Source organism: Pygocentrus nattereri, chromosome 23 (assembly GCF_015220715.1).
Source record: "Pygocentrus nattereri isolate fPygNat1 chromosome 23, fPygNat1.pri, whole genome shotgun sequence".
Classification (NCBI taxonomy): domain Eukaryota; kingdom Metazoa; phylum Chordata; class Actinopteri; order Characiformes; family Serrasalmidae; genus Pygocentrus; species Pygocentrus nattereri.
The window spans coordinates 1085856-1098787 of NC_051233.1; the positions used below are offsets into that span (position 1 = coordinate 1085856).

General features: G+C 43.9%; 1 protein-coding gene across 4 annotated transcripts in view; it reads left to right on the top strand.

The window, feature by feature from the left end:
* The window catches only part of LOC108411994 (MAP7 domain-containing protein 2-like), a 44192-nt gene extending 33810 nt beyond the window's left edge, over positions 1–10382 (top strand). For 2 of the 4 annotated variants that reach the window (XM_017683828.2, XM_017683830.2), the window contains 4 exons: positions 5235–6211; positions 6615–6775; positions 7584–7855; positions 9122–10380. In XM_017683828.2, coding sequence (XP_017539317.1) covers positions 5235–6211; positions 6615–6775; positions 7584–7836 — 1391 coding nt within the window. In that variant the 3' untranslated portion in view covers positions 7837–7855; positions 9122–10380. Of the gene's footprint in view, positions 1–5234; positions 6212–6614; positions 6776–7583; positions 7894–9121 lie in introns of all 4 variants that reach the window. The other 2 variants (XR_001856605.2, XM_017683829.2) reach the window with 2 other exon arrangements.
* The last annotated feature ends 2550 nt before the right edge of the window (positions 10383–12932 follow it).

Sequence of the window (12932 nt, forward strand, 5' to 3'; positions counted from 1 at the left end):
GCCTCTTTCATTCTCTCTGTGTCCAACCCAGTCTCTCTTTCAGTCTCTCAGCCTCTTTCAGTCTCTCTCTGTCCAACCCAGTCTCTCTCTCAGTCTCTCAGCCTCTGTCAGTCTCTCTCTGTCCAACCCAGTCTCTCTCTGTCTCTCTCTCAGTCTCTCTGCCTCTTTCATTCTCTCTGTGTCCAACCCAGTCTCTCTTTCAGTCTCTCAGCCTCTTTCAGTCTCTCTCTGTCCAACCCAGTCTCTCTCTCAGTCTCTCTGCCTCTTTCAGTCTCTCTCTGTCCAACCCAGTCTCTCTCTCAGTCTCTCTCTCAGTCTCTCGGCCTCTTTCATTCTCTCTCTGTCCAACCCAGTCTCTCTCTCAGTCTCTCTCTCAGTCTCTCAGCCTCTTTCATTCTCTCTGTGTCCAACCCAGTCTCTCTTTCAGTCTCTCGGCCTCTTTCAGTCTCTCTCTGTCCAACCCAATCTCTCTCTCAGTCTCTCTCTCAGTCTCTCAGCCTCTTTCATTCTCTGTCCAACCCAGTCTCTCTTTCAGTCTCTCAGCCTCTGTCAGTCTCTCTCTGTCCAACCCAGTCTCTCTCTCAGTCTCTCTCTCAGTCTCTCTGCCTCTTTCATTCTCTCTGTGTCCAACCCAGTCTCTCTTTCAGTCTCTCAGCCTCTTTCATTCTCTCTCTGTCCAACCCAGTCTCTCTCACTTTTAGCTCCCCAAAGAATCTGCAGCTCAGTCTGAGAAGCTGGTTGATTTTCTGAAGTGATCAAACCCATTCAGTGGTGCTGAGGTCTGGACTCTGGGGTGGTCAGTCCATCGTCCAGCTTCTTTGTTTGATGTGTCATCTCCTTTTCTCAGTGAGGTTCTTCTTGATCAGCTACACGTCCTTTCAGACCCACAGCGCTGAGTGGTCTTCTCACAGTGGAAGGATGGACAGAAACACCTGTGGATGTTTTCAGATCTGAAGCAGCTTGATGTTCTCCTCTCTCTCAGAGATCAAAGCTTTCAGTGCTGTTTATCTGATGGGGGCAGTTTTGGGGTTGACTAGCTCTTAAAGGTGGTTGTTAGGAGCCACATTTTCTCTGTAGCTTTTAATCCGTTTTTGAACAGTTTTGGAATCACTGTTTTTTGCTCACTTAATCCCAATACCATTTTACCCCTCGCCCCTACCACTTAGCCCTTACCCCTCTGTTTTGTGCATGAACATCTAGGGGTAGGGTGTCATGATTGTTGTTGAGATAGAGGGAAAAGGCGAAGTGTTAGAGCTACATGACCCTCCAAACAGAGCATTATGAGAAAAAGAAAATGATGCTAGATGGAGCACAAGAACAAAGAAACCTATGAATGTAAGAATTTTCTCTTTTAAAATTAATGATAGTCGTCGTAATTTCTTAGTTTAATGTCGTTTCAGTGTATTATGGCATTATTATGAAAAATTTTCACACACTGTGGAATTAGACCTCTGCAGTTAACCCATCCGTGCAGTGAAACACCCACATACACACTAGTGAACACACACCCTATGCACGGCGCCTGGGGAGAAATTGGGGGTTAGATGCCTTGCTCAAGGCACTTCAGTCATGGACTGTCGGCTGAGGGGATCGAAACGGCGACCTTCCACTCACAGGGCTGGTTTCCTAACCTCCAGCCCACGACTGTTGTAAATTCTAAATTCAAAAAACTGATATATACTAATAAAGAGCTAACAAACGGTCTGTCATAAAAAACACTTAGACACGCATGATAGGTTAACGAGATCCTCCTTGTACAAAACTACCACCTCACTTGCACTTAAAAGCAGCATTACTACATACTGCAGAAGCTTTGGTACTAAAAAAATGTCACGGTAAAATTCTCTAGTGTGGGCTGGAAGGTATGACTGCAGTGCTGAAATTAACCACTGGAGGCACACTTGTAGGGGGTAGCACTGCGGCTCTGCAGTTGGATACTACTCGAGAATCATCCCTGACTTTGCTCTGATATTCTGGTAGTGAGGTTGATACACCTGGTCAGCTCAGGTCCATGAGCTTCAGATGAGCCAGGATCAATCGAAGCAGGTATGAAAGGTCTCAGCTGTTCAGGACCAGACTAACCCGGTCACGGCAGCACATTCTCAAGCCCTGTACAACTCCTCTGGCTACTGCACACAGAGAACCGGCGTCAGAGTGAGAGATGGCGCCCCCTGCTGGCTGCAGTCTGAGCGTGCGGTGTGTGAGCAGTGCGCAGTGGTAGAGTTTGCGCAGTGCTGACTGGCTGTGGCGCTCTGATAGCCAGACAGATCAGATTCCCCGAGTTCAGCAGCATGAGCTGAAGGCCATCCAGTCAAGGACATTTAGGGCTATATTTAAACTGCCACACAGCACTTTCAGTACAATTACTCCCCTCTGACTGAGAGAGAGAGAGAATAAGAGAGAGAGAGACAGAGAGAGAGAGAGAGAGAGAGAGAAAGAGAGATAATAAGAGAGAGATAGAGAGAGAGAGAGAATAAGAGAGGGAGAGAGAGAGGGAGAGGGAGAGAGAATAAGAGAGAGAGCGAATAAGACAGGGAGAGAGAGAGAAGGAGAGGGGGAGAGAGAGTAAGAGAGAGAGAGAATAAGAGAGGGAGAATAAGGGAGAGAGAGAGAGAATAAGAGAGAGACAGAGAGAGAGAGAGAGAATAAGAGAGGGAGAGGGAGAGAGTAAGAGAGAGAATAAGAGGGAGAGAGAGAGAGAGTAAGAGAGAGAGAGAGAGAGAGAGAGAGAATAAGAGAGGGAGAGGGAGAGAGTAAGAGAGAGAGAGGCAGAGGGAGAGACAGAGAGAGAATAAGAGGGAGAGAGAGAGAGTAAGAGAGAGAGAGGGAAAGGGAGTGTTTGGAGGGGTGTTGGGTGGTTGTGGTGCCACATCACCTTATATCTGTATGATCATTAATAAATGATGAGCTGTGACTTTAATAACAAAGTGAAAAAGAAATAATAATATGTCCCCTGGAAAAGGGGGGGGGGGGGGGGGGTGTGGCCAAGGAATGTTGGCTTGGGAATTTAAAAAAAAAGAAAAAAGAAGGAAAGTATAGAATGAAATAATGTGATGAGTAAGCAGCTAAATAAGTGAGGCATCTCGCTGGAGGAACGAGGCCGTCAACAAGGAACAACAGAAGAGACCTTGGAGAGGCAGGTAGTCAGCAATATTTATCGGTCAGTTATTTTGAACCTCCTGTGGGAACAATACCACTACTGCTGAATCCCAGAGGAGGACACAGTCGCTCTGACAGACTGTAATACACTACAGGAAGCGTAGGGGGCGATACGGCTTCTACTGTTTCATTTAAAAAGCTCTATAATGTTCATATGATCCACACAGTCGCTCTGACAGACTGTAATACACTACAGGAAGCGTAGGGGGCGATACGGCTTCTACTGTTTCATTTAAAAAGCTCTATAATGTTCATATGATCCACACAGTCGCTCTGACAGACTGTAATACACTACAGGAAGCGTAGGGGGCGATACGGCTTCTACTGTTTCATTTAAAAAGCTCTATAATGTTCATATGATCCACACAGTCGCTCTGACAGACTGTAATACACTACAGGAAGCGTAGGGGGCGATACGGCTTCTACTGTTTCATTTAAAAAGCTCTATAATGTTCATATGATCCACACAGTCGCTCTGACAGACTGTAATACACTACAGGAAGCGTAGGGGGCGATACGGCTTCTACTGTTTCATTTAAAAAGCTCTATAATGTTCATATGATCCACACAGTCGCTCTGACAGACTGTAATACACTACAGGAAGCGTAGGGGGCGATACGGCTTCTACTGTTTCATTTGAAAAGCTCTATAACGTTCATATGATCCACACAGTCGCTCTGACAGACTGTAATACACTACAGGAAGTGTAGGGGGCGATACGGCTTCTACTGTTTCATTTAAAAAGCTCTATAACGTTCATATGATCCACACAGTCGCTCTGACAGACTGTAATACACTACGGGAAGCGTAGGGGGCGATACGGCTTCTACTGTTTCATTTAAAAAGCTCTATAATGTTCATATGATCCACACAGTCGCTCTGACAGACTGTAATACACTACGGGAAGCGTAGGGGGCGATACGGCTTCTACTGTTTCATTTAAAAAGCTCTATAATGTTCATATGATCCACACAGTCGCTCTGACAGACTGTAATACACTACAGGAAGCGTAGGGGGCGATACGGCTTCTACTGTTTCATTTAAAAAGCTCTATAATGTTCATATGATCCACACAGTCGCTCTGACAGACTGTAATACACTACAGGAAGCGTAGGGGGCGATACGGCTTCTACTGTTTCATTTAAAAAGCTCTATAATGTTCATATGATCCACACAGTCGCTCTGACAGACTGTAATACACTACAGGAAGCGTAGGGGGCGATACGGCTTCTACTGTTTCATTTAAAAAGCTCTATAATGTTCATATGATCCACACAGTCGCTCTGACAGACTGTAATACACTACAGGAAACGTAGGGGGCGATACGGCTTCTACTGTTTCATTTAAAAAGCTCTATAACGTTCATATGATCCACACAGTCGCTATGACAGACTGTAATACACTACAGGAAGCGTAGGGGGCGATACGGCTTCTACTGTTTCATTTAAAAAGCTCTATAATGTTCATATGATCCACACAGTCGCTCTGACAGACTGTAATACACTACAGGAAGCGTAGGGGGCGATACGGCTTCTACTGTTTCATTTAAAAAGCTCTATAATGTTCATATGATCCACACAGTCGCTCTGACAGACTGTAATACACTACAGGAAGCGTAGGGGGCGATACGGCTTCTACTGTTTCATTTAAAAAGCTCTATAATGTTCATATGATCCACACAGTCGCTCTGACAGACTGTAATACACTACAGGAAGCGTAGGGGGCGATACGGCTTCTACTGTTTCATTTAAAAAGCTCTATAATGTTCATTTGATCCACACAGTCGCTCTGACAGACTGTAATACACTACAGGAAGCGTAGGGGGCGATACGGCTTCTACTGTTTCATTTAAAAAGCTCTATAATGTTCATTTGATCCACACAGTCGCTCTGACAGACTGTAATACACTACAGGAAGCGTAGGGGGCGATACGGCTTCTACTGTTTCATTTAAAAAGCTCTATAATGTTCATATGATCCACACAGTCGCTCTGACAGACTGTAATGTGCTACCCTCGCCATCACTTGCACTGGCCAGTGTAATGAATGTGATGTAGTTTTTTTTTTACTCTGCAGGTGAAATCCAGGTGAACTCAAAGGTGAATGGTGAGGTAAAGACTCCACCCAGGAGCACCCAGGTGAATACTCCAGTTCCTGTGCCAGTCCGCAAGCAGGAGAGTGCAGAGAAGAGAGTGGAGAGTTCCAGAGAGGGAGGAAACACACCTACAAAGGTGCAACTGAAAAGTCCCACATCAAACGGACAGATACATGGTGAAAAACCTACAGAGCAGAAGGGGGAGAGAGGTCAGGCGAAGGAGGGCAGTGCCCAGGTGAGAAAAAACGAGTGTCCCGCAGTGCAGGTGCAGGTAACCCAGCTGAAGGTGACAGGTAAAAACAGTGTGCAAAAACAAGAGAACAGCCAGCTTCCAGTGCAGGACAGAGAGACAGGAGCTGCCAAGGTAAAAGCAGAAGCACCTGCCCAGGAAAAAACATTTGTCCAGATAAAAGCACCTGCCCAGGTAGAAGCACCAGTTATGGTGAAGACATTTGTCCAGGTAAAAGCACCTGCCCAGGGAGAGGCACCAGTTCAGGTGAAAGTACCTGTCCATGTAAAAGCACCTGCCCAGGTGAAAGCACCTGTCCAGGTAGAATTGCCTGCCCAGCTAAAAGCACCTGTCCAGGTAGAATCACCTGCCCAGGCAAAAGCACCTGTCCGAGTAGAATCACCTGCCCAGGTAAAAGCACCTGTCCGAGTAGAATCACCTGCCCAGGTAAAAGCACCTGTCCGAGTAGAATCACCTGCCCAGGTAAAAGCACCTGTCCGAGTAGAATCACCTTCCCAAGTTAAAACAAGTGCCCAGGCAGAATCACCTGTTCAGGTAAAGGTACCTTCTCAGGTACCATCTTCCAACCCAGTCACCCAGATGGTGAAACAGGAGCCCAGCAGCCAGGTGAAAAGCCCAGTGTCTGAGCAAGTGAAGGTCCAGCCTCCAGCTCAGGATCGCACTGCGAAGACTCCAGACGGCCCCCTGGTGAACGGCCGAGGAAACCAGGTGGGCTCACAGGTGTCCACCATCCAGGCGTTGTACTAAGAAAGCCTTATATGTTCTTTTTTTTCCAATGCCCATTTTTTAAAATCACTGATATTTGCATATTACAACAAAACTGTATTTAAATTAAATTATACTGTAATTGAAGTGTTGCATAAATTATTCACTCTAATCTATTTACAATCATTCTTACGTCAAATGATCTGCTTTGACATTTGATCTTTTGAAATACAAGAACTTCTGGATATACATTTTATTAAAAATTTGTTCTCAGTATTAATTTTAGTATCATTTTATTGATAAATTATACTTAAATTGTTATTATTACTATTATTTCTTATTTACTATATTATTACTATACTTACTATACTTACTATATTATTACTTATTTCTTATTATAATACAGACACCATCCCAAGTGACATCAAAGCCGGTATTGAAAGACAGCAGCCCCGCCTCCCTCCCCCCTTTACCTGTTTCCCGGGCTCCGCCTCCTCTCATTAACCTGGAGCCTGTAGGGAAAAGGGGTGGAGCAAATGAAGATGAAGTTCAGTCGATGGAAGTCAGGTGAGGCCACTAGTGGACGTGTTCCAAACCAAACCCATCACGTTTTCCTCTTGCTTCTTCAGCTTTGTGCTGCAGCTACAAAGATAATCAGCTATAAAAACGGACTAAAGTGTGTCACAGAGCTAAAAACAGTAGCAGCCGTATTGAAGACTGAAGTGTGCCCGTACTTTTGTCCATGTTTCCAGACAACAGTGGGTCATACAGAGTCAGAAACCACATCATCAGGACTGTTAGAGATACTCAATGCCTCCAGAATGTTGTGTGGGTTGATTTAGGCATGAAGTTAGCAGCAGAAAAAACAGCACAGACTAACATAAACATGTGTTTTGGGTGCTGGTACGCTAGTCATCCATTATGACTGTGATGGGTGACCACCTGAACCAGCATAGATCTGCTTGTTTTTTCAGCAGAGGCGACATCGGTAGCCTCGTAGTTCCCGTGCTAACCCAGATAGCCAGCTTATACAGGGAGATTCACTTGAAAGAGGCCCCGAATATTCTGCTGAAACTCCTGTTAGGACGAAGTGATCAGAACCAAACACATACCCTACATACCTCGACGTGTGTAATCAGTTGCATTACATGCAATGCTGGAAGTGACCTCTGTTTTTCTTTGACTTTTCTGAAAAGCTTTTGTTGTCTTTCCTTCCCAGATGAGCTCTTATGGATACTCGGATATTAAAACAAGTCAAAATGCACTTCCCTACGCCAAACGTGTCCTGGCTGATTGGGATTGGGGGGAGTTGAGTGTGTAAATTAGATATTTAGCCTTCACTTTAACACTGAGCCTCTCCTTCCTATCCCATCAGCCCCGTGTCAAAAGAGGAGCTGATCTCCATCCCGGAGTTTTCTCCGGTGGCGGACGTGCAACAGAACGGAGTGAGTAACACACGGGCGCTGGAGGACCTGCTGGACCTGACGGGTCACGTGGCGTATCCCAGAATTCCACAGGGTGCCACCCTGGGAGACTGCAACAAAAACCTGATTGAGGGGGTCTGCAGCCCCAGCGGCGACAACAAAATCATCTCCACCAGCCCCGCCTCCAAACTCAACATTCAGTAAGGAGGAGGAGCTTAGAGAGGTGCGTCACTACAGAAGGATGATATCAGAACCGTATAGGTAAATAATGCCTTAAAAATGATATGATAATATGAGATTGGTCACGTTTACCGGAAAGTTAACATTTAAAAAATTTAGAGATCATCGTCCAGATCTAAGATCTATATTGGCCCACAATTCCTAAACATTCTGCATATATTGGCCCACAATTCCTAAACATTCTGCATATATTGGCCCACAATTCCTAAACATTCTGCATATATTGGCCCACAATTCCTAAACATTCTGCATATATTGCCCCACAATTCCTAAACATTCTGCATATATTGGCCCACAATTCCTAAACATTCTGCATATATTGGCCCACAATTCCTAAACATTCTGCATATATTGGCCCACAATTCCTAAACATTCTGCATATATTGGCCCACAATTCCTAAATATTCTGCATGTATTGCCCCACAATTCCTAAACATTCTGCATATGTTGGCCCACAATTCCTAAACATTCTGCATGTATTGGCCCACAATTCCTAAATATTCTGCATGTATTGCCCCACAATTCCTAAACATTCTGCATATATTGGCCCACAATTCCTAAATATTCTGCATATATTGGCCCACAATTGCAATATATTGTGATCTTAGCTGATCCACATCTGGGGGAAGGAGATGGGGAAAACTGGGGGAATTTGATCTTTCACCAAACTATTGCTTCAAAGGCAATTTCCAACAAAATTCCCCCATAACTCAGTGTGTGAGCTGTAACCCGAGAGATTCGGAGCGGTTTGGTGTGAAATGGTCCAGACGTCTTTACAGTGGTGGTGATGGGAACCAGGCGTCGCCATGACTACAACACAGATATAGACACTTTATTTACCATCCAGAACCACCAGAGAACCTACACGAGTCTTCTGAGCTCATATGGAATGTTGATGATGGAAAACAGTGGAAAATCTGGAATAATGAGTTTTCTTTGGGGACTATTTTGCCGCACAGCGCCCTGCATGTCTCCCTCCACCATGAATGGAGTTGAAGTTCTCTAAACTCTCATAAAACAGCGTCTCAGTCATCAGGCAGTGAATTCAGAACCAGTTCATGTAGGAACTTTCTGTAGGAGCTTTTAGAGGGACGTCTGGTTCCTATCACCACCACTGTGAACGGTTCTGACTCGGTACGTTTATCTAGAACAGAGCGTTTCACACCGATCCTCTCTGAGCGACTCTGTTTAAATGTTAAAAGTTTAATAATGCGATAGTAACGATGATCGTCCTCTGTCTCTTTGGTAGGTAGGAGTCAGTGACGGAGCGTCGAGTGTGGATGAAGCAAGCGGAGCGGAAGAGGGAAGGAAGAGGAGGTTCTGGAAACTGACGGATACTGAATGTACTTTCAATGCGTGAATATCTTCAGTGAACACACTTACCCATCAGCCTCGCGCTCCTCATACTACCACGTGCACAGCCGCAGCCGCAGTCTTACAGACCGACGTACAGTGATGATGATGATGATGATGATGATGAATGTGCTATTTCTTTATCGCTAACAGAGAGCAGTATTAGTGTGAGCTAGCTGTTAGCTGTGGGTATGTATGCGTGTTGTATGTGCGCACATGCGGTATTTATTTATGTTTGTACTGGTATGACTGGCTAAAGTGCTCACTAGGGACGTGAGAAACGTGGAGCAATAACTCCTTAAACCACATTTTACTCTCCCCCAAGTTTAGAATAAGCCGAATACGGTTCACCTTTAACCGAGAAATAAACTCCAGTCTAAAGAGGCGTACGTCGTCCACCCCCCACTAGCGTTAGAGACCATCCATGTCGTAGTAGATTTTAACCCTGAACAGTGTAATAAAGCTGTTATAACTCTCATTATAGAGTAGCTAGGCCATATTTCATGCTAATAGGCTACGAAAAAGGTTCCCTGCATCGCATTTGCATTGTAGCCCCTCAAGTTTGCTTCGAAATGCTTGTTTTCCCGGACAGCACTGTTTAGCGCTGTATTGTATGTAGCTGCGATTTGAGTGAAAGGAAGAGTTACGCCAAAAAATGCTAGCTAATTGTTGCCAACAGTAGTTAAATGTGAATAGCCATCGGTTAGCATTAGCGTTCTCGCTAACCTTCCGTCAACGCCCTGTTGGCATGTTTTGCTGGGCTGTTCCTTTCACTGGCACTGCAACAAGTAGGCCTGCTGAGTATTACCACACTGAACGCTTGTCAATCGCCCACGGCTGAAGGCCTCCAGGTCGCTGTTGGTGTTTATTCTGAGTGAGTTTCCCTCCAGGCTGTGAGTAAAAAGTGCTTTAAACTGTTCCACAACCTGCACATACACAATCCTTCTGTATAAACAGACAGTGGAGCCTCTCAGATGCTTATTTCTTCTCTAAACTTGGTATTAAGGAAGGACAACGGACTTCAGTTTTCCTTTTGTAGTTATTGTTGTGAGGTCAGGTGAGCTTTACAGAACGGTGGAAAAAATGCTATTAAACCTAACGAGGAACTGTGGAACGGACTCGGTTTATATCACAATACCTACATTTAGAGCCGGTTATTCATTCAGTCTAATGAGAAACTGTAGAACGGACTCGGTTTATATCACAATACCTACATTTAGAGTCGGTTATTCATTCAGTCTAATGAGAAACTGTAGAACAGACTCGGTTTATATCACAATACCTACATTTAGAGTCGGTTATTCGTTCAGTCTAATGAGAAACTGTAGAACGGACTCGGTTTATATCACAATACCTACATTTAGAGCCGGTTATTCATTCAGTCTAATGAGAAACTGTAGAACGGACTCGGTTTATATCACAATACCTACATTTAGAGCCGGTTATTCATTCAGTCTAATGAGAAACTGTAGAACAGACTCGGTTTATATCACAATACCTACATTTAGAGCCGGTTATTCATTCAGTCTAATGAGAAACTGTAGAACGGACTCGGTTTATATCACAATACCTACATTTAGAGTCGATTATTCATTCAGCCTAATGAGAAACTGTAGAACGGACTCGGTTTATATCACAATACCTACATTTAGAGTCGGTTATTCATTCAGTCTAATGAGAAACTGTAGAACAGACTCGGTTTATATCACAATACCTACATTTAGAGTCGGTTATTCATTCAGTCTAATGAGAAACTGTAGAACGGACTCGGTTTATATCACAATACCTACATTTAGAGTCGGTTATTCATTCAGTCTAATGAGAAACTGTAGAACGGACTCGGTTTATATCACAATACCTACATTTAGAGTCGGTTATCTCTCATTAGGCTGAATGAATAACCGACTCTAAATGTAGGTATTGTGATATAAACCGAGTCCGTTCTACAGTTTCTCATTAGGCTGAATGAATAACCGACTCTAAATGTAGGTATTGTGATATAAACCGAGTCCGTTCTACAGTTTCTCGTTAGGTTTAATGGGATTTTTACCAGCGATCTGTAAAGCTCACCCAGCCTCACAGCAGTAGCTATGAAAGAAGGTGGATAAGGTGATTCCTTACAGCTGCTTTTACGCTGTTCTTGGACAGGTTCAGTCGTATATGATCTCTGCTGTAGTGCTGCTGGTGGAGTGACTGTCGTGAGTTTATGAGTGGAACCGTTTCCTGTTCTGATTGTATGTGGGAGTTCGGGGGTGGTGGTGGTGGTGGGGGGTTTGGGGGGGTGAATACACCAAAAAAAAGTGTTTACTTGAAACGTCATGGACAACCAGGGATCTTCCACATCAGGTCAGAAGAGAGGGTGAAACCTAGTGTCTTATCCTTTTTCTCCTTTAGAGCAGAGTGTTTGAGGTGTCCTTTGTGTAGATGATGTGCATGGGTCCTCATTGGCATGACCGCCGTGCTATGGTTACAATAATAAAACAGATAAACCCTCCTCTCCGCACTCTTTCATTGTGTTTCCTCTGGTCAGATGAGCGTTACACTGAAGCTCAAACCATAAACACACAAACTCTGACATTCACTTTACTGCTTTTCTTGCCAAGATTATTCACTCATTCCACAAGATCAGAGCCAAACGCTCGGGCTACTTTGACTTTTTTCCCATTTCATTCATTTAAAGTTGGCTATAAGAGCAATTTCCACATCGGTAAGCATACACACGGAAAATAATGGGTTCCTCAGTGAAGGCAGTGGCTCTATTTAGAACTATTTGCATGCTTAAATGGTTCCACTCATGGTGAAACAGTTCTTCGGATTGACGGAGAGTGTGTTGTATATGGTTCTGTACGGCATGTTTTTGGAAAGGGTTCTATATAGCACCAAGAAGGGTTCTGCTATTTTGTATGATGTCAAGTTTGTAACAACAGCAAAATGCTTTTTGGTGCTATACAGAACCATATACAACATCTAAAGAACAATTTCACCATGCAGAGAACCATTTAAGCATGCAAGCATTTCTATATAGAACTATATATTGATTTTCTAATCGTAAATAAGCTTACAGAACCAGTAGTGGACAGTAACTGAGTATCTGAGTAAATGTAATGAGTTTCTGTACTTTAGTATTTTTGGTGTATCTGTACTGAAGTTTCTCCGTTCTGGGCGACTTTCTCCTTTCACTCCACTACATTTCAGAGTCTAATATCCGACTTTTTCCTCCTACATTTTGAGAAATCTGTCGTTCCTTTTGGTTTCTGTGTGTATAAAAACGTAACATGTCAAAACGAAAGAAGCGCAAAGCCAGAGCACCAATCAGGGCCCAGCGGTCACTTTGTTTAGAGCTGGTTTTGACCTGTTGGTCATACCGACCCAGTGCAGCACGCGGTTCAACGTCAGCGCAGCAGCGTAAAACTTTGGGAGAGTCTGTTCAACATAAATGATGAACTAACCTAACTTTGTGTAAATAGAGCTCAATATAGAAATATGTCCACATATGCAGTCGAGACTGACGCGGCTTTTTTCTGAATTTCTACAAACACCATTTCATTTTATAGTAAATGAGCTTGGGCTGGTTTATGTTTATGAACAGACGCCTACAGATCAACATAGTAAAGGAGCTCATCTGTGATCCTGAGTTTAAAGCCAGTTTTTATTCAACTTAAACTTGGAACTAAGTTGTAAATAAATCTGAAACTGAAACTTTGCTT